General features: G+C 38.2%; 2 protein-coding genes across 9 annotated transcripts in view; both read left to right on the forward strand.

Annotated features, from left to right (window-relative positions):
- LOC112557259 (cubilin-like) overlaps positions 1 to 14,747 on the forward strand; it is a 31,575-nt gene extending 16,828 nt beyond the window's left edge. The window contains exons 15-40 of the mRNA XM_025227007.1: positions 76 to 275; positions 769 to 949; positions 1,364 to 1,610; positions 2,080 to 2,210; positions 3,138 to 3,363; positions 3,969 to 4,093; positions 4,337 to 4,589; positions 4,704 to 4,840; positions 5,338 to 5,528; positions 5,968 to 6,136; positions 6,324 to 6,523; positions 7,087 to 7,267; positions 7,460 to 7,712; positions 7,883 to 8,013; positions 8,644 to 8,834; positions 9,122 to 9,278; positions 9,886 to 10,008; positions 10,575 to 10,681; positions 11,255 to 11,316; positions 11,529 to 11,689; positions 12,122 to 12,215; positions 12,432 to 12,451; positions 13,141 to 13,254; positions 13,527 to 13,576; positions 13,897 to 13,958; positions 14,262 to 14,747. Of these exons, the coding sequence (XP_025082792.1) occupies positions 76 to 275; positions 769 to 949; positions 1,364 to 1,610; positions 2,080 to 2,210; positions 3,138 to 3,363; positions 3,969 to 4,093; positions 4,337 to 4,589; positions 4,704 to 4,840; positions 5,338 to 5,528; positions 5,968 to 6,136; positions 6,324 to 6,523; positions 7,087 to 7,267; positions 7,460 to 7,712; positions 7,883 to 8,013; positions 8,644 to 8,834; positions 9,122 to 9,278; positions 9,886 to 10,008; positions 10,575 to 10,681; positions 11,255 to 11,316; positions 11,529 to 11,689; positions 12,122 to 12,215; positions 12,432 to 12,451; positions 13,141 to 13,254; positions 13,527 to 13,576; positions 13,897 to 13,958; positions 14,262 to 14,277 (3,782 nt within the window). The 3' untranslated portion in view covers positions 14,278 to 14,747. The remainder of the gene's footprint in view (positions 1 to 75; positions 276 to 768; positions 950 to 1,363; positions 1,611 to 2,079; positions 2,211 to 3,137; positions 3,364 to 3,968; positions 4,094 to 4,336; positions 4,590 to 4,703; positions 4,841 to 5,337; positions 5,529 to 5,967; positions 6,137 to 6,323; positions 6,524 to 7,086; positions 7,268 to 7,459; positions 7,713 to 7,882; positions 8,014 to 8,643; positions 8,835 to 9,121; positions 9,279 to 9,885; positions 10,009 to 10,574; positions 10,682 to 11,254; positions 11,317 to 11,528; positions 11,690 to 12,121; positions 12,216 to 12,431; positions 12,452 to 13,140; positions 13,255 to 13,526; positions 13,577 to 13,896; positions 13,959 to 14,261) is intronic.
- A 1,547-nt stretch (positions 14,748 to 16,294) lies between these two features.
- On the forward strand, positions 16,295 to 20,031 carry LOC112557212 (muscarinic acetylcholine receptor M3-like). 8 transcript variants are annotated; one of them, XM_025226928.1, is made up of 5 exons: positions 16,295 to 16,666; positions 17,056 to 17,132; positions 17,689 to 17,835; positions 18,317 to 18,449; positions 18,784 to 20,031. In XM_025226928.1, exons 3-5 carry the CDS (start codon positions 17,756 to 17,758, stop codon positions 19,993 to 19,995), a joined length of 1,425 nt encoding a protein of 474 aa, XP_025082713.1. In that variant the 5' UTR covers positions 16,295 to 16,666; positions 17,056 to 17,132; positions 17,689 to 17,755; the 3' UTR covers positions 19,996 to 20,031. The 8 variants fall into 8 exon arrangements, with proteins under 8 accessions (XP_025082713.1, XP_025082715.1, XP_025082714.1 ...); XM_025226930.1 differs by having other exon boundaries at positions 17,056 to 17,085; XM_025226929.1 differs by having other exon boundaries at positions 17,056 to 17,085; positions 17,693 to 17,835.
- The last annotated feature ends 1,561 nt before the right edge of the window (positions 20,032 to 21,592 follow it).

Here is a 21,592-nt window from a genome sequence, read left to right on the forward strand (position 1 = left end):
TGGGTATGATGCATAACATCTTTTTGTAATGATCGATGTAAATGTTGTCCGTAAGGGTCTTTTTTTCTGTTACAGTATGTGATCAGACTCTGGATGTTTCAAGTGGCTGGATGGAGTCCCCAAGGTATCCAGACAGCTACTACAACAATATGAACTGTTCATATTTCATACAGATACCTAATAACGACCCTGGCTACTTCATCGCCTTCACTTTTCACAACTTCCATCTACAGGGGCCTGATGCCAGTGGATCCTGTGTTAACGATTATTTGGAGGTAAACAAGCTAGTTTTAATTCATGTCTTTTAGTCGTCTCTTAACAACTTGTTTCCAACGACACCACACGTTCCGACAACAACCTAACCCAAAAAAAAGCCGTTGGTGTCAGGTTTAGTCAATAATCATAACCGTCAAAATGTCCCACCACAAATATCAAAGGTAATCAAAAGAATTAAATTGTATCCTACTAATTATAAAAAACGCCTTAGTCTTAAGATCCGTTTCCTAAGGCAGGCATTGAATTTAAAGCTGAAAAATAATATCCCAAGCCATTTTCATACATTACCTTCCAGATACACTTAGATGGAAAAATTACCGCTAATATCAATGTTTCTCTCTAAATATATATATAAGTTTATGAAATTGAGAAAGGGATACAGGAAAGAGTTCAAGACAAAGAATCTACAAGGAACAATTTTATCAAATGATAGACCTCTTTTGTCCAACGATGGTCACAATGATGTAAAACTCTCTTCTACCAATCCTGCAGGTCCTACAAATACCATACTACAGTCCTGGAGGACACATAGTACCTCCCAATGCTCAGCGGTTCTGTGGAACAAACCCAACACAAACTCTCACCACCTACTTTCCAACCCTCCTACAGTTTGTCACTGACGAGTCTATAACTATGAGCGGCTTCAGCATTTCCTTCGAGCAGAAAATGTCTGGTAAATAGGATTTCTCTATGTATTGGTTTTCTATTTTACACTTGCTGTATTTATGTAAGTGCGTTTACATGATGATTAAAACGAAGATGTAAAACATATCATCAGTTCAAAACGACTTATTGTAATAGTAACAAAATTTGCCATCACTCATAAGAAAAAAAGGCATCAAAAAAACAGATTGGTAATGAATAGACATTAAGTGTCGATATAAAAATGGACCTCATTCAGCGGTAAGAGCTATAGACTACCACTTCTAAGATAATATTCCTATTAAATTTTATCATAGTATCACCGATAGTCACTATCCACCATGGCTGCACTACGGACCTCGCTTCTAACTATTAGTACAAATAAATACATTTCAATGCAAGCTATTAATTTTTATATTTTTTACTTGTTCTCCGTTGTGCTCAGAGTGCGGACAAAGTGTGCTTGTAGGAGAAAGAGGTTTCGTCGTCAGCCCTAATCATCCTGGGACATTCCCTCCTTACATCAACTGTACGACGACCATACAAGTCGAGGCTGGACAAAACATCACTCTCACCTTCCAGTCGTTTTTCTTGGGAAACTTCCTGTCCAGCGGAAATAATTGCTGGGGGTGGTCTGGAGGGGTTTTGCAAATCTTCAACGGACCATCGTCAGGATCACCTTTGATTGGGACGTATGTTTATAGTCACAAGTTTCTGTTTTAAAATCACTCATACATGAGCTCGTGTCTTGTAATGTCGGTGTTTTAAAAACTCCAGTAAATGCAAACTACTTTGAAAAACGATCGACTAGACACATACCTTTAAAGGGGATAACAGGTTTAACCGAAAGTCTTAATAAAACGTGTTTGACTATGTGTGTGGACAATTCAAATGATAATTTATCACAATTCATTTAAAATCGAAATGTCTGCAAAATATGGATTTTTGAAAAAACTTGATTCATTTTATAGTGAATTCTAATCATTGCTGACAATTGTCATGGTTTATATTGTTGTTCATATAGACGGAATGGCATCAACAATTGGCGAGTGTTATCTTGATCTGTTCATAACAAATTAATTAATATTACCTTTATTTCTACCATTTGACATGTTAAAAAGATGATACTACAGAATTATCTGACTGTTTCCTAACCGACAGGTACTGTGGCTATTCGTCTCCACCACCTATCACATCATCCGGCAGTGCACTAACTCTTATCTTCTCATCCAACCACAACAATTATGCTACTGGGTTCAACGCTACCTACATGTCATCTTCACTATTACACAGTAAGTACACAGTGTTCTCATACAATGACAGTTTACCTGAGAGTCACACCTACGTGTGAGTTACCTGGTCATAGAAAACTATCCGGCAAGCGATCCTGCTACCTTGATAATCTTCCTCCCGTTAGACAGGTCACTGAACGCAGACTTATTTTGTATTTTAATCGAATTAAAAGGATATGAGAATAATCTGTAGGATGTAATAAAATAAATTAATTGTATCTTAAAACAATATTTATCGAAACTAAATCAGCAGACCATTCTTTGTTTTGTAAGAAACTGTGTTAACTATTTTCATCAAAGACAGTTGCAATATTTATGAATTGAAAGTATTCACTTACAGTCAGCAATATTTGATAAAATGAAAATTCCGTTCCTATTAACACATTATTTCAAAAAACTAACAACCTCAACATTATTTATTCTGTAAGAAAACGTCCATGTTAAAAAGTGTTTTCATCATAAACTATTGCATAATTTATGAATTTAAACATAATGATGAAAACTTTTCTGTTTTAGAGCGGCTATTGTTATTGAGAACTTCTGGTCTTCATAGCAGATGCTATTGCCGGGTACATCATCAGAAAACTATTGCTTTCTTTATCAAGTATAAGAAAGGCGAATTAGGCATGTGTACAGAACTAAAAGTTGATCAGCACTGTAGGCTCGTGTGAGCAGAGAGCTCAGTAAATACAAAGAGAGTTTAAAAAGTGTCCCCACTGTAGTTGCGGGCAAAACAACGATCAGCACGAGGTTCATGTTTACACAAAAAAAGGAGAGTACAGAAAAAACCACTTAAAAACAACCCTTTCCTTAAACAACCTTATGTACTTGCTTCTCCTCACAACACTAGTTATATCATAAAGTTCACTAGAATATATTACAACTCACAAAATGGTGCAGTGATCATGTGTGTTCTGTTCTCTGCAGACTGTGGAGATACAGACATCCGTCTGCAAGAAAACAGCCAACACTACTTGTACTATAACCACTACACACAAAGGGATAGAAGGTGTGAATGGACAATCACAGCAGAGAAAGGACTGGCCATCATGATGTTAGGCTACACCAGTTGCTACGACGACGACGACTGCTTGAATCGATTCCTCAAGATTTACAACGGAACGAGCAAAAATGAAAGTTCCTTGATCACACCGTGAGTTGTAATTATGACATTGTCATTTCAAGACAGAAAAGCGAATATCTTTTGGTGTGAATGCTAAGGTCTCAATTTTTTAAGGACCTTTTTTTTCCTTTGGTAAACACGGTTTGTTTCTATTCATTCAGACGTTTCTGTTTTTTGGGGTATAAGTGTGTGTGTGCTTTATTTTACGTGTTAAGTTGACATCCATTGATGAAGAGAGCTTTAAGTGTTAGTGTTTGATTTAGGTAAAGGGTTAGTATTACCATAAATGTCTTGCTGTACGTTTTATTTTGGACACAATGATTCAGCAGATAAAACGGTCAAGGTAAAAGTTTGTTCAACAGTTAACCAAATTTAGCACATTGCACGTGCGTTAAACAAGTTTGTCACCTTATTCAGTGTCAATAAAACAAAATGTGAGCTGTTTCTGAAACATTTTAACATCCTGATATTATTTTCCGTAAGACCTCTCACATGTATTCACATTTAGAAAGGGTAATACAGAATGAATAAAAATTTCAAATCCAAGAAGTAAAAATAAAACTTTTGTCTACGATAAGTATTGTAAAATGTGTAGACAGTATCACTGAGAAGAAAAATACACTTTTTTCTTGCAGACGTTATCGCTACGGGGACATTTCTGTCGATGAAGCAACCAACACCATCGTCGTCGAATACCTCGCTGACAACAGCAGCAACTACTTTTATATGTCAGTAACTTTCATGGCCTACAACTCCACAGGTCAGAACTGTAATTAATCCGAACATAAGAATACATAAATATTGCTAAGTAGACTACTGAAAGACATGAAGGTTTAATTATTAATACCGTTATAAACCGTGTCTGACAATCTTCATGTTGCAAACTTTACATAGACTGTGTTTGTTATGTGTTCTCTTATTGACTTTTTCTGCTATTTTTTGTTGAGCATTAAGGAAAAGGTTTTAAACAACTTGGTGAGATACCTGCTCTTCTTTGTTCTAGTCACGTGCGGCTCAACAAATGTCAGCGCTGGGGAAGGGAACATCACCTTTACCTCGTATGCATCACCAAGTATCAACGGATACCACAGAAATGGAATCTGCACCTGGACTATCGAAGCAAACGAAGACGAAGTCATTCAGCTTGTCTTTAGAGACTTTCACATCGAAAGCGACTTACATATCTGTAATGAATCATCACAAAGTTACCTGGAGATTTTCGACGAATCACAAACATCAGACAACCTACTTCTTCAGTTTGTATTTTACTGAAATTTCAAAAGAAGTGTGTGCGTGTGCTTGTGTGTGTGCGCGTGTGTGTGTGTGTGTGCGTGTGTGTCTGTTTACAAAACATTTCTGTCTGTATTCAGAGCTGGCTACTATGACATCCCTCACCTTGTAACTTCTACGACCCGGCGTCTCGTGGTTGTGCTGACACTCGGCGAGGACTTTGGTTTCACCAGGGCTTCTTTTACAGCTCGTTACAAGTCTTTTAATGACACTGACAGTGAGTTCAACTGTGGTGAACTTAAGTTAAAAGTTGCACTAATTTTTAATTTTATGGAAAAAAAACAAAGGAGGAGAGGATCAATCGTTTTCCTTACATTGTTTTCGTTATTTCCTTGTACATTTTTGGCTTGTCGATTACTCCTTTTTTCTATTTTATTAGACACGGTCCGCATTCTTAAAATAATAAACAAATTAATACGATAATTAATTATAAAAATTAAAACGCAACAAGGCGTATAACATTGTTATACATGTGTCAGAACCTCCTGCAAAAAACGGGGAAAAGTATTTATTAATCTTAACTGAGAACTTCTTTTAAACAACACTTTAGCTGACTCTCCTTATTCTAACTTCGCTGGCTTCCAGAAATAATTACATATATGACACTATATAATAGTTAACACTTTTTGGAGACTGTCATATCAGATATTAAAGATTGGGAGTTCACTGTGCTACAAAATAAAATGTTTGAGAACAACTAAAAGTACCTTCCAGTTCTGCGAGACTGTGGAGGAAACCTGTCTGGTGACGAGGGTGTAGTGTCGTCTCCAAACTACCCGACAAACTACGACAACCTGCGAGTGTGCGAGTGGAGAATCACAGTGGAAAACACATTCAGTGTTAGAGTGGAAGTACATGACCTCGACATTGTATCTTCCTACCGCTGCACGGAAGATTCTTTACTGGTAAGAAACTTCAGTGAAGTACCACGTGGAAACGTCAAGAAAAAAAAAAACATGAACAGCAAGATACACACAATAACATGGAGACAAGACAATTGATCAATGCCTTTAAAATCTTACTTTAATTGTTCCCTTCAATACGTCTTGTTAGAATATGTAGATATATTCAGTAAACGTTTTCTGCGAGTTTTTTGCATTTCTTCTAACATGTCATGGGTGTGGGGTTGCTGCATAGTTTAATTGCTAGTAAACAAAAGCCGTATTGACTGTATTATGAGCTTTTATTACAAAAACTAGGTATTAAATTTCCATATAACTTACTTTACGCAAATATACACCAGAGTTTTGGGGAAGTTTTCTCAAAACTCTTTTCTGAAATTCCATTACCCAAGTTTGTCAAAAAGAAAACATGGTTTGTCTTTCTTACTTTGTGTTACTTTAGTTCACAGGTGTAACTCTGAGTGGTTATACCGGGCCAAACTATCTACTATGCGGACACTATGACAACTACTATTTACCTCCAATAAATTCTGTCAACAACACTTTGACGATGAGGTTTGTCTCCGACTGGGAAGACACCGGACGGGGTTTCAATGCATCATGGAGAAAAGGTGAAATGTAATTTGATTAATAATAAATTTGGCATTTAAAATTAACGCCATTTGGAAATGTCAGTTTTAGCATTTAACCTTAAAGTATAATGTGTATATAAAAGTATAAAAGTATGATGTATAATGTCTTTATGAGTTGAACTTAATTTTCTTTATCGTGATTTTGCTCATCATATCTTTGTTGTAGTATGCGATAAGACACTGGATGCTTCAAGTGGCTGGATTGAGTCGCCAAGGTACCCTGCCAACTACTACAACAATATGAACTGTTCGTATCTCATACAGATATCTAATAATATCCCTGGCTACTTCATCACCTTCACTTTCCACAACTTCAATCTACAGGGCCCTGATACCAGTGGATCTTGTGTTTACGATTATTTAGAGGTGAAGCACAATCTTTTAATTCCCTTTTAAAATGTTCATTTAGAACTGTTAGTATCCATCTCGAGCCATCTATTTAGCATTCCGACGCTCATTACCAAGTCACTACTTGTTGGGACAAGCTTATTGTTGATGTTAACAGATATAGTGAATTACTATGAAGCGTATAACCTTACACCACAATGGTAAGAGTGCATCAAAATAAAGTATACTAGCAGAAAATAATAAACAATGCTTTACTAATCCATAAGTAAAACTAATTTAAGATCTTTTCCTGACTTTATTTTCAAATGTAATAGAAATATGTTGCCTTATCTTTTAGCTCCCTTCAGGTAAAACTTTGCAGCAAACGAAGCCATTTGACTCTTATTGGCAGCATAAGAAACTAATAGTGTTTACTTGCTGTTAGCTGTTTGGAAGAGACTAAAAGGAAAGAGAACGAGAAAAGAATAACAAATTTAAATAACAAGAGAATGAAAGCAACTAATTTTAATTCAAAGAAGTGTAGTATTACTTGTAGAGCAATGCTCATGATGATGCAAAACTCTCTTCTACAAATCCTGCAGGTCCTACAAGTACCATACTACAATCCTGGAGGACACATAGTACCTCCCAATGCTCAGCGGTTCTGTGGAACAAGCCCAACACAAACTCTCACCACCTACTTTCCAACCCTCCTACAGTTTGTCACTGACGAGTCTATAACTATGGGTGGCTTCAGCATTTCCTTCGAGCAAAACATGGCCGGTGAAGTGTGATCTCTCTCCATATTTCTAGGGTTTCTTTTAATAAATGTATTTACATAGTTGCATTGAATATTGATTTATTGATATTAGGAATTCTCAAGACCTAAAAATTCTATAACGCTGACAAAATTATAAAGCTCATTTTGTTAAAAAAAATTTTATTCAATAAATTTATATTTTCTATTTTTTTCAGATTGCGGAGAAACTCTGATTGTCGGAGAAAGAGGTTTCATCGCCAGCCCTAATCATCCTGGGACATTCCCTCGTTACATCAACTGTACGACGACCATACAAGTCGAGGCTGGATACAACATCACTCTCACCTTCCAGTCGTTTTTCTTGGGAGACTACCTGTCGAGCGATAATGGAAGTAATTGTCGGAGTTGGTCTGAGGGTGTCTTGCAGATCTACGATGGAATTTCGTCAAGTTCACCTTTGATTGGGAAGTAAGTGTTAAGACACAACTTTTGTGATGTCAGGTACTACATGGGTTCAAAAGTTGACGAGGGTTGACTTGATCATTTGACCTCAAATTGATCAATATTATCTGATTCATAATAATATATCACGTTAATATCTTGGCGTTATAATTATAACACTATTTCACAACTGACAGGTACTGTGGCTATGTATCTCCATTACCTATCACATCATCTGGCAGTGCGCTGACTCTAATCTTCACATCCCACTATAATTATTATGCTACAGGGTTCAATGCAACATACGTATCATCTTCAGTATCAAACGGTGAGTACATCGGGTTTTCCTATATAGAGAAGGAATCGTATGAGTTACTTGCTCATAGAATACATGCTAACTGCTCTGGAACCTTCACATCTTCCTTTCATGAGCACTGTCGCTATACACTATACTAAAATTAGGTTCTTATGCTCAGATCATAAATTAAAATACACAAATCAGTAATATCTGATGAAATAAAAGAAAAGAAAATTGGGTAAATGCGTACACACTAATGATAAGTGCAAAATTTTCTGAAAGCAAGTCTTTTTGGTGCTAAAGGAAATAAGAATAAATAAAAATATTGCATTTGACTTGGTTATTAGCAGGCTATGAATAAATAGAAAGAGTCCATGAGACTGTTGAAAAATAATATCTTTTCGCAAATGGGAATCCTCCTTCTATTAAATTAACAGCGGATATAGAATAAGACTTTCTTCAGCTCCTCATGTTTCTTTCAATGTTTTAGTAACTGACTCAACACCTGATCAAAATATTACAGATTTTACATGTGTCAAAACTTATATCATCTTCTACATGTCATTTTTTCAAATTTTTAAAAGAAAAATAATTTCAATGAAATTATATAGAATAGATTCATCAGACACGGAATACTTTCATTGTGTCCATAAAACTCAGCCTTTAGGGACTGTGGAGGACAACTTAATGGGACCAGCAATGAAGTAACCTCCCCTAGATACCCGGACCTGTATCCAGATAACGCAGTGTGCGAGTGGATCATCAACGGTAACAAAGGAGATATCATCAGACTGTCTTTCGTTGACTTTCGTCTTCAGGCCTCCATGTCTTGTCAGAAAGACTCGCTCGAGGTTAGCGTGTGATGGTATCTGTTGAAACTTTTATTACTGGTCCTTTAAAAACTACAAATGTATTATTCTTTGACATGCTCTTTTGGAAGTAAGAACTAATATATTATTCACAAGTTCATAACAATTTGGAAATTCATTTTTTCCAGAACCTCTAGAGATTTACATAGCAACTATATCAATCTGCTAAAAACGATGTGAAGGTGTTTTAACATAGTTCATTAAAGCACTGACAATTGTTGTCCCGATAAATTTATGATTTATTCATAGGCTCTGTTTTATATCTTTAGGTGCGGGATGGAAACAATGCAAATGCTCCTGTCTTGTACAGAGTGTGTGGTGACACAATTCCTCAGGAAGTCACGTCGACTGGAAACACCATGTTCGTCAGATTTGTCACAGATGGAGAAATCACAGATAGAGGGTTTAAAGCATTTTGGAAGTCAGGTAAGATTTCATCTCTCGAGTTTGATTGAGCAGGAGACATACAAATATATGTGTCACTATGTTTCTCAAAAGTACTTCTGGTCAGCATATTGTAGTTGGCGTGGCTCATATTCCCCTCTTGCTTGTTCGTTTGTGTATTGCCTGTGGTAGTGATGGTAGTTTATAATTTTCTTCTTCTTAGTTAATAATACAAGAGAAGAAAAAAAGGATTTTCTCCCAGCAGTAATCTCCATTTTGGAAATACTTTTTCCACCTGAGAATTTTTCCAAGGGAGACCACAGTGCTGGTGGTTGAGTTACGTCCCGTTATTATAGATGTCGTTGTTTATATGTGCGGTTTTTTATTTATAATTTTCCCATGTACCTGTAATCTCTGCTGAGCTACCAAACACAGCCTTTGATGTTTCTTTGAACAAAAGAAGCATTCCTGCACATTTTGGTTAGGATTAGACAAACAATATAGGAATGCAAAGAACACACTTTCCTTTATCTATAAGTACATGGGACATTTAAATTTTTATTATTATTACTCTTTAGTGAATTGTGATTTTGTTCCCACTGTTTATTAGACCGAGTGTGCTATACTCATTTGTGTTCAAAACGCCTAGATGTTCCAGACTGCTCAAGGAAGGACTGTCCTACACAAAATGGCGGATGTAATAAAGATGAATGTTACTGTGACGAAGGATACGAGTTAAGTGCGACAAGTCCACACACATGTGACACTTCTGGTAAGTCCTGTCTTGATATTTTTTCTTGTTGTTATTGTTGTTGTTGTTATTGTTGTTGTTATTGTTGTTGTTATTGTTGTTGTTATTATTATTATTTTGTAAAGCACATTTCCTCGTGCGGGTACGAGGTGAATGTTCCGACAGGTTATAAACGAATTAACGGTCAACCATACGATAAGAATAAGCGTCAGCAAACATAAAACACCATGACAAAAAAGACATACGTGAATGGATGAAGTATTCAAGATTTGGGGGCACAATATTTTTCATTATGCAAAATAATTTTTAAAAGATGTGGGCTTTGAAGATGGGCAATTGGAAGGAAAAGGGAAAGAGAACTTCAAACAGTGTGGTCTGGGTAGGAATGTTCCCTGATACCTTGCAGAGAGAGGAAGGCAACACAAGCAGACCAATGAGACCGACTGGGCTAGTAAGACCTAGTAACTCAGTATAGCACATCACTGCTCACTAAAAGTACGTAGAAGAGTCTATCATATTTTAGGGGCCCAGCTGTGAAGATTTTATTTGATGTCTAGTTACCGTAATATGTGTAAACTCCTTTACAGAACTAGCTAAAGTGACCACAGAAATAACAGTTAATATCTCGGTGCCTCCTTCGGACCTGTTCAACAGCTCGGCTTACGACCGATGGAGACGGCGGGCTGAGGACGTTGTGAGTGTTACTCACAAATTATGTCAGAGTTACTGTCAGTGTCGTGTGTGTGTGTGTGGGTGACAGTGACAGTTGCGAGAGTAGTAGAATAAGTCAGCATAATATTTTTTTTTTATCTAGCCCTCGCCTTTTACCAGAGAAATGACAGCGTTTTCCTGATTTGTTAGCCTGTTTGTTAGTGGAAGGACTCATAGACAGGTGAAATCATTAGATTATCTTTCTTGGTTTTAGAGAAATGGCGTTAAGTGCTCTGGACACTTGCAAGAGGTTTCAGGGAACTCATCTAGCAGAGTTCCACAGGTTTCAGGCGTACTGGAAGTGACGATTGATAATCACGGCCAGATCACTGCCTACATAGTACTTGATCTCATAGTATATCTTCATGCAATAATTTCCTGCTGTGGTTGATGTGTATTTCTTTGTATGTCTTTGACTAGTACTTTATTTTGTGTCTAGCCTCTCAAGAATGTGTATGTGTACTACATTTTGATGGTTGCTTGCATGCATGTGTGTGTGTGTGAGGGAGTGTGCTCATACATACACGGCTTCTCACATAAGTCTCGTATGTCCCAGCTCTACAATCAACTCAAGAAAACTGTCCCTGGATTGTGGCTAGTGAATGTTACTGCACTGAGGTATGTCATCGTCATGTTTTGTGTTATGACCTTTATGCACCGCTTGAAAACATTAAACCTTAACTACAAATAACCATGATATTGTATTTATTTCTTTAGTTTTGGTACATTAATTATTTTATACGTTTATATATGTAGCGATATTTCAGGTTGACTTGATATCACATATCTGCGAGCAGTGAACCAGTTTTAATTCTTTCATTCTATCGCAGACTCGGCAGTCTAATAATAGACACTGACATAGTTGTTGATAACAAAAGTAACCCGTATGCAGTGTCCTTCCTAGTCTACGCCTTAGCCGCTCTCAGTGCCAACTCTCTCACCATTGGGGAACTTTCTGGCACAGTCATCGTCAGGGTACTGGGAAAGAACTGTGAGTCCCATCTTGTTCTAGGGTAGTATTTAGGTACTGGCAATGACTCGTTTTGGTCAATATTTAGACCACATGACCGATGTACAAAAAATGTCTTTTCGGTATTCACTCCATTATCTTCCAAATAATGATAATTGTATAAACCTTACTTTTTTTTGCTAAATTTGGGTTATCTCCAAGCAAGTAAATCGAACTTTCACTCTTGTCTTCCCTCTCTGTATAGAGAGGCAGAGCGACTTGCTTTTGTGGGATGCTGTGTTGATAACTGTAGAACTGAGCTCCTGCAGGTTGCTGTAAGATGAGTGCTTTTCTGAGTGTAGACTTACCATTTCTAGTAAATGTGGGCAAATGTGTATGTCTCTGTTCGAATTAAGACTTATTTACTTATTTACTTATTCACTCCCTTAAACAACAACCATTGTCTGACCACAGTGGACGCCGACTCAGTCTGTGAGATTTACACGAGTATTTCCAAGTGTCCAGAGAAACAGCTTTGTCATGCTGACAATGGCCAGCCCATGTGCCGGTGAGACAGTGGAGACAGCTATTTTAAAAACATGTCACAAAAATACGAAGTACCTTTGATGCAAAACCATTTTCTGATAGAAGAAGAAGATAATGGCTTAAGTAACCCTTGTCTTTTGTATTTTAAAAATACTGTGTAATAACTGATTGAAATGCAGTTTATTCCAACTTGTTCAAGTGCCGTTTATTTAAAATACGGTTTATTCTATTATTCCAGTGTTCCATCTGAAGACCATGGTAAGTTCAGTTTTTCATTGTTACCTACGTTATATGATGCAAACACATTTTGGTACATGTTTGAAGAAATAATAAATGTCCTGGTAAAAACACACCAGATCACGCAAACACACTAGATAGTGTAAAACACTAAGTAAATACTAGATCACGTGCAATATCTGGAGTTGTCTGCCACTAACTTTTGATTCATTTATAAAACTGATGTCTGAAACTGTTAACTTTTTAAAAGAGATATCGGTTTTATAACGTTTAATGCTATGTAGATCTTTGTGTAATCTTTAACATATTTTTTCATATTGTGTTGTTGAACTCTAATGAATTTATCCGCGGTTAATGTAAGAGCCCTCCTTTATTTTTACCACCACTAAAAGAGCTAATATTTCTACCTTTTAAAAGTATCTTGGAAGTTTATTTATTAAAAGAATTAGTACAATTTTGAGGAAGGCTGGCTAGCTTCTTTAAATATACGAGAGATTTGTATTCACGCCTGTTTCTTTTTTTAAAGGGAAAATTGTGTTCGCTGGGCTCCTCTAAAACTGTTCTCTACAGCAAAATGCTGTGCGTTCATATTTGTTATTCCCGTTTGTTGGCTGAATTCAACACACGCTAGCCTCCGAAGGACATGGAGGATAATGCATGAAGTTACTGTCAGATCCCGCAGCCACTCATGGCGATTTCTCTTTCAACAGCTGCTGACCAGAGTCTGGTGGTTGGCCTCCTTGCTTCCTTGTCCGCGGTCCTCGGCGTCATTGTGGTGGCCATGGGGATTGTGATCATGAAAAAGAACAAGAGGAAGCGAACTGGTAAGTGTCCACTTGTACACTAGTTGTTTTGCTTATTGTCAGGTGTACCTTAATATTAAGACTTTGCAAAGTTATAAAGACAGTATACAGCATACTCAGATTTTAAAAAGCAAACCCTACCTGAGCTTTCACAACTTCATAGACAGGGCTGCATGAGTAGCAAGGGAATTAATCCAGACGACGGACATCACCAGATCTTCTAGAAGTAGAAACTAACATTACTTCTTTCGTAAATAACATCCTTGTGTGTGTTTTTTTTTTTTTTTTTTCAGTTTCAAATCAAAACCCAGTTGCGAACGATGGCCAATATCCACGAAACGCGGTTTGTCAATAATTTTCTGTTGTAGAGTATCACTAGCAAATAAACAACAGTTCGCACACAATTTTCTCCCCCTCTTTTCTCTCTCTTGTACACGATCATATATGTGAAAGATTGAGAATGTGAAAGCATATATCGACACATAAGTACATGTATGAAGTAAATTAGCTAAGTTTTGAATTGAGGCCAATGTCCAAATCCACGCACAATCTGAAATAATTATATTCTTTGAAGGTTTTTCTTAATAAAAGTGGAAAGGTTTTAGAAAATTGTGGGAGACCTATTGCATGTGCTTTAAAGTGATCAAAGCTCACTCTGTGCAGTTTGGAGAGCCAGTCTTGTTTGCTCGTGCAACTGCTTTCAACAGCTTAAGAAATCCATTCAGGTAATAGTCCTACACAGGTACACAGGAATTAGTGACATTTTGAATTAAAATAAAGAGACAGAACTCTTAGGGATGGCTCCAAGATGTGATATTTTTGTGTTTATCAAATAATGTTCAGTATGTTAAATTCGATATTAGAAACCACAATCACATACAATTTCCAGTTTATTATTTGTTTATCTCTCGTATCCACAACGCAGTGTTTTGCTATAATACCTTATTATGAGATTTAGTTAAAAGTTATAGCGTTTCTGTTTATTTCATTTGTTCGTGCTTAATGTTACTTTGTGGGATTTGTTGCAGTGGGAACAAGTATTGACTGATTCCTCTATGCTCTTCTGGGACTGTAGAGTGGAGAAAAAAAAAACTTTTAAAATGTTGTGGAACATTTCTTGAAAGAGTCACTGTAGAGTGAAAGAGTGGAAACTGTCTTATGAGTTCGACAATAACAATCTGTCGTTTTATTTTTAAAAATAACGCTTACCTGTTAATTACATCTGGTTTACTTTGTTATTTCTGATATAGGCATACTCTTTTACCGGTAGCAGTTTTTTTTTTTTGATAATAGAGTGAGATATTAATGGCTGAAACTCGTTTTAAAGAAAATGACAGATGAATTGACAGTAAAAGCTACAGTATGGTTCGTCACAGAGAGTTCGTTTCCACGTCTACTTTCTGACATTTAAAAGCTTTCCTTTTTATCCACTATTTTATGATAAGTTTCTTCTTTACAGATCTTAGTTTATTAAGTTAATGATGTATCTATCAATATTAAATTTCATATCTATGATGCCAGCAAAAGTTTTCCTTCGCATCAAAAACATTATCTAAAACCCATGTACAGCAAACGCTGTATTGTGCAGTGCGCCCTCTCGAAAGGGATGAAATCGCTGTGTTCGTGCCTTAGGTTGTTGCTGTTGTTGTTGTTGATGTTGATGATGATGATGATGATGATGATGATGATGATGATGATGATGATGATGATGATGATGATGATGATGATGATGATGATGATGATATCAATAACAACAACAACAGCAACAATCATCATCATCATCTGAGCTTCTATAGCACGATATCCTAGGCAAAGCCAGACTCTTCAAGCATCAAAAACACAAAAACAATACAGAAAAAATTCCTGGGGTTCTCTTTGTTAATTCAGTGGTCATTCTGCCAGTTATCATTCATTCAAAGACCAAGATGCCAATAAGCCAGACTTAACAGAAAGTCATTTGACTACAGTAGAGCAAAAGTCAGAAAGGTAGGTCAAATCGACAACATGAACTGTTCGTATCTCATACCGATACCTAATGACGAACCTGGCTACTTCATCAACTTCACTTTCCACATCTTCGATCTACAGGGGCATGATACCAGTGGATCCTGTGTTTATGATTATTTATGATGTTTTTAATTCCTTTTAACAAAGTTTTAAGTTAGAGTTATGTACTATCACTGTCTCGTATATCTCGGATATAATCTTTTCAATGCCTTTTACCAAAAACTTCACCTTTCCAGACACACTTTCAAGCAGAAATAGCTGAAAACAGATGAGTGGAGGCGTGGTGTGATATTCCTACAGCATGTGATTATCAAACTTTCACTGACAGTTGATATAAATACACTTATTGTACTCATGAATATATTTTACATACACCTGCCTAATCTGGTGCATTGTAATTGTTCCCCGTTTCCTTCTGAAATAAACGGTGGTCAGTACAGCAGCCCTCTTATGTTTACTCTACCCTTAGGTAATAAGAGTTCTAAAATAATGATCCGTCGTTTTATTTTTTTAAATGCGCTTACCTATTCAATTATTTTTTTTATTTCTGATTGGGACATACCCCTTTACCAGAGGCAGTTTATTCTGATTATAGACTGAGACAGTTTTTGCTGCAAACTGTTTCAAAGAAAGTGGCAGTTGAACTGACACTGAAAGTTATAATGTGCGAGTTGTATAAAGATGAATCGTCCCAGTTCCTTACACTTTCTGTATTGGTCGTCAAGAGAGGCAAAGAGAGCTGACTGGTTCGTCACAGACGTCTACATATTGCGATTGAAAAGCTTTCCTTTTTATCTACTATTTTATCACAAGCGATTCAAGGTGGAGTGTAAAATAAAGGTTAATAGAAAATTACTTTGGACCGCTAAAGTAGGCTAAACGTTTTAGCGAAGGTTTTATTGTTGTTCACAGCAACAATCGGAGAGAATACCAATAACAATCACCGTGCTCGACAATAGCATTGTTCAGTTATAACTTTAACGCTTCTTTCTTTAAATAATGACTGCTTATGCAAAGCAATTCCGTCTTCTTTATTGATCACGGAGGGGAAAATGTATGTGTGGGAGGGTGCATGTATGTGTGAGGGGACTTGCATGTGTGTGTGTTTGTGGGTGTGTCCATGTCCTTATAAGGTATTTTTCTGAGACCTTTATTCTGATGACGCATTTCCTGTGGAAAGATTACGTAACCATACAATTGACGTCACCACGCTGTCCGCCATTGCTAAAGAACTCTGCTAGTCCTTATTCTGTAGATTTCTCACTTCCCAGCGGAACGACACTTGAAATCGGAAGTAAGGATACAACAATTCCTAACAAGTCCTCGGGACGAAACAATGTTTGCATACCAGGAAGCGCAAGTCGTATACCGACATCTGTGTTCAGCCCGTGCATACAGAGCTGTCTACTTTCCCCCGCAGTTGCAGGTGAGAAACTTAAAGTACAAATTACTTGAGGAGATATACTTCACACGCTCACCTTTTCTTTATGGTTGATTACACTATAAAATGAAGCAAACAAAAGTGACTATTTCTAAAGACTTTGTACGGGAACTCTCAGTATCATCAGATATTTTATTATGTCTCCAAGTAACTTCAGTTCTCAGTTCTAAAAACAGCAAGGTGTTACTGCCAAGACTCCAGAGCAAAATCATATCTCAAAGGAACAAAGCTAAAAAAAAAAGAAGCAGGCGGTCAAGCTGGGTCACTAACAGATAAAGCCATAAATGCTCTCATAAATTTCTGTAAAGAAGTACTTCAACGGTAGATTTTCGTCTCAAGAAAAGTTTGCATTTCGAAATTTTTCGAATTTGCAGGAGCACAAACTAGGAACCTCCGTCTGCATGGTTTGTATCCTAAACTATATTGCTGCATCACTCCGATATCACATTTAGTAAGCTTGGCTCTATTTTCTGACACCCTCTTCCCCCAAAGATAAAAACACAACCCCACAACTAGAAATCATTTAGTAAAAACTCTTGAAGCATTAGTCGATGAATAATCTAATAGTCGTGCTTGTGCTAGCATATTTCTAACTTGCTCTGATATTCAGTCTGAAAAACACTTGCTCAAATATTCAACACGTTAGATAACGCTTGAAATAACGGCAGTTGCTGTTTTTTAGCCGCAACTGGTGAAACTCAATCCCTTTTATTTTTATTCATCAACCTATGAACATGTTATGCTCAAGCTGCACACTTGTCTATACAAAGATTGGTCAGGTCTAAGGAACATTGGGTATATTAAACCGCACTCTGTAACAATCGCTTACTGACCATCTCAGCGTGTCCAGAGAATACCAAAGAGCGGAGATTTACTGATTTCTAATGAAAGCTGGAAATAGTAGCTTATAAGTCATTGGAACAAACATTTTGTGACATTTTGTGTACTATACTGAAGCGCTCTGACATTTTGTTCTTGCTGCCGGTGAGTTCCATGACCTTTCCTAGGAAGAAAAGAGAGCCATCCTGGCAGAGGGAAGAGGACCTCTGACCAGTGTCCCCACGTCAGACTTTGATGGCAGCCATAGTCGTCTTGTCGTGGATCGCTGCAGTGGTTGCCGTCTTTGGAAATTTCCTTGTGATCATCTCCTACTGGTTTGTTGGTTTCTGAAATGAAATAACAAATGATGATGATGATTGATTGATGATGATGATTAATATTATTATTATGAAAACTTTAGAAAACTATATTAAGAGCAAAATTACGTGAAGCTGACAGCAAGAACACATCCCCTAAATTCCCTTCTTGCTTGATCCCTTTCATACCTTTCCCCATATTCCCCTTTCCCTACAGTGCCTAGTCACCTATGTGACATAACAACACCTATGTCACATAACAACATCTAGAAATAAAAGTAACATTTAACTCACACATATTTTCACTTGTATCTACTTCAGAGAAGAAGCCTTCCACTGTCCCTCTTTCGGTCTGTCTACCTGCCCCACAGTCTGTCCACTAACCATCTGATATCCACGGGTCGGACTTGCAGTCGCGCGCTCGTTTCTGAACTGAGAAAATGAGAGATGTATGGTTGACTAGATGAATTGCAGACGATTCACGTTTTCTGTATCGCAGGCGGGACCGCAGAGTACGAAAACATTACATCTACATAGTACACTTGGCTGCTTGTGACTTCACGATGGGACTAGTAATAATGCCTTTGCATACCTATTACAACCAATGGATTTTCAACACCACAGTTTGTAAGGTATAATGCTACATCACACGCACAACTCTTCATGATTAATGTTTGTAGGACTGGGAAAAATGAACATACAAGTAGAAAATAAGTAAGACGGTCACCAAAAGAGAAGACGCAGACAGCAGACATGCAACCTTTTTCCGAGCGCTCAAGTTTGCGTTTTCTTTAAATTATTTAGTTTTTAAGTACAAGATAATATTTCCCATAATCTAAACATGTACCCCTCCGTGCACAAAGCATAAGTGAGTGAATGGCACTTTGGCCATACCCCTAAACAGCATGTCCAAACTTGTGCACACCATGGTTACGAAATCCACACAGATGCACTGTTTGTCTCCAGATCTTCTATTTGGTGGAGAACTTTTTGGAGGACATGTCCACCTTCCTGGTGATACTGTTATGTATGGACCGCATGGAGCTGCTGGAAGAAGGCACGTACTACAGCACCCAACGAGAGACGTCTCAGCGAGCAAAATCCAAGATCTTTAATTGCGCGTGCGCTTCCTTACTCCTGAACGGCCCTTGGCTGTTACTGTCACAAGGCAATAACAACGTCTGTGACATAGCCTTTGTGTTCAGCCTTCCCATAGAGATCACTTTATTCATCCTTGACTTCCTTGTGCCTTTCTTTTTTATCACTTTCATCAACACTCGCATCTACTTGGCCATTCGGAAGCAGCAGATGGCCGTCAGGTCGTCGATCAGCCCGACCACTTACAAACGAAAACTGTCGACGACGACAGTGCCCATATACGTGAAGAAATCAAGATCGGGAAGTAAAGGGTTGGTCGTCTCACTCCCAAGCCACCTAGAGGCTCCGACCACCAAAATCTTCCCCACCACGCTTTCCTCCCTATCAAAGAGGCATGGAGAAAGCGCATCTTCCTCGAACACCGAAAGACCTTCATCGACGACGACTGCACTGGAGTCCAAAACTAAGCCCGGTACTCGCGATCAAACTACGCAAACGTGTCAAGGTCAAGAGAATGTCTCGCTTGCGCCTCAAACCTCAATGTGTGAGTTTACTGAATCCATGCCGACCGACAGTGGGCGGCCAGTTTTGGTCCAGTGGTCACCTCTCTCGAGCGATACTTCAGAAAGCGAAAAGGCTACGGGAGCGAACAAGGTGAGTATGCCTTCGCTTGGGAAGATAATGCGGACCAGGAGTGCTTCACAAGGCTCCTTGCGCACTTTCCATCGGCAGTCCCTCTTGCCGTACTTTCGGTTCCGAGAGAAGAGCCAGCAGGATAAACAGGAGCCTCGCCCCACGTTGGTTTTGAAGAAGAATCATGCGGCTAAAGTCTTGATCGCGATACAGCTGGCAATGGTGGTCTTCTGGGTGCCACACCGCCTGACCAAGCTCGTCAAAGCGGCGTGCGACGAATGCGTGATGGACACTACGTTTCGCCTCATAGAGTTGGTCTCCTGGATGAGGCCTTGCGTTAACCCTGTGCTGTATGCCGCCCACTCTCCCGCCTTCAAGAAAAACTTTGCACAGATCCTCGAACCTTGTTTGTACTGCCTTGGCATTCGGTTCTGCTTTAAAAAATAGAAGTGAAGGTCGGGCATATACTGCTTCAGGACCCATGTCTGGTTTTTTTTAATTTATTTTTGGCTTGTTTTCCTAGTAATTTAAAATTTTCTCGTGTTCCTCAATATATACTGGGTCGCCTTTGTAAATACCGAGATATTCTACTTGTTACAGAGACATTGGCAGCCCAGAAAAGAGGAAAGGTACTCTCTCTCGACTTACTATATGCACGCGGTATTTTTGTCAGTCCTTGATATAGACTAAGTTTCCTTGTTCAACCCATTAACTGCCATTTTGTTTCTTTAAAGTTTTTACTTCATTCCTAATCATTCAAGTGCTGGTAGTAAGAAAAACAACTATTTTCAATTAAATCATCAGCATTTTGTCTGTGATTTCAAATTTTAGTCCGATCCCCAAATGGGGATCATAGCACATACCATCTATTTTTCATGCCATTCCTCAAAGCAATCTACATGTAGTCCCACAACATTAAGAGCATTGTTTTCTTGCATTTTTCTTACTTTCTGCACATTTTCTCTGTTTGCTTATTTCTGTGCGTTGGATACAATGAAATCTGGATGTCCTGATGTCAGTTGGGATGTGATGCATTGATGATTTTTGGAATCAGACAGTGGTGAAGGTATTGAAAGATACGCTCTTGCAACCCTCCTTCTGTAATCCAGACGGTGGATTGTACCATTTGCGAAACAATAGACACCGTGGGCGTTCACTAATGCCATATCAATAGCATTGATAAGTAAAGGAAAGCACCACTTCCCCCCCCCCCCCCCCCGTATTCTAATTCTGCATTTTTGGATGTTCCAGTCTACTTTGTACACTCCCTTCATATGCTTGTTATACTTTGTGCTCAGTTTGGGTTGGAGGACTTAAACATCTTTCTTCTCTGTCCTGCTCCATCGCTTCACATGGTTGATGGTTTGATGGCTTGATGGTTTCACGGTTGGATAGCAGTCTTACACAGCTGTTGTCATTCCAGATGACAGGCAAAATTTCATTCCTCGAATCAAATCTGTAGTGGTATGCATCTCTTTTTCTTCCATCTCCTTATCTGATACAACAGGGCACTTGTTTATTCTATTTAGTCGAGAAGGTCCTGTTGCTCTGACATCAATATCTTACAATTGTTTCATCGAAGAAAATCCAGTAAAAATTTGTGAAAATAAACCTTGTGAGCATTTGGTGTCTCTAAAACTGAAACCATCTTCAGGATAACAGAAGCTCCAAGTCAAGCCACGGCGGAGTCAACTCCGGTGTGTTTTGATTTGTCTTCATACACCTGCATCTGATAAACAATAGCTAAACCTCAAGGCACCTTAGAGGGTAGTGGAGGCCGCGGTGGTCAGATGAAGAACTGGGTTGCGAACGTTAAAGACTGGACTGGTCGTCTTGTACAGGACCTGCTGACTATCGTCCACAATTAATAGACAAGAGTGGCGGCCCTGTCAGCTGCCGCGTCTACCCACGTGATCCTCCGAACGACAGGTGCCGGTCAACGGACGGCTGAACTGACTGACAAGCGCAAGCTGTTTTAGTGCTCATTGTGATCGAGATGGATCAACGCACACGAGTCTCTATAGCAAGCACTATCATTAAAGAA

The sequence above is a fragment of the Pomacea canaliculata genome, linkage group LG2 (assembly GCF_003073045.1).
Source record: "Pomacea canaliculata isolate SZHN2017 linkage group LG2, ASM307304v1, whole genome shotgun sequence".
Classification (NCBI taxonomy): Eukaryota; Metazoa; Mollusca; class Gastropoda; order Architaenioglossa; family Ampullariidae; genus Pomacea; species Pomacea canaliculata.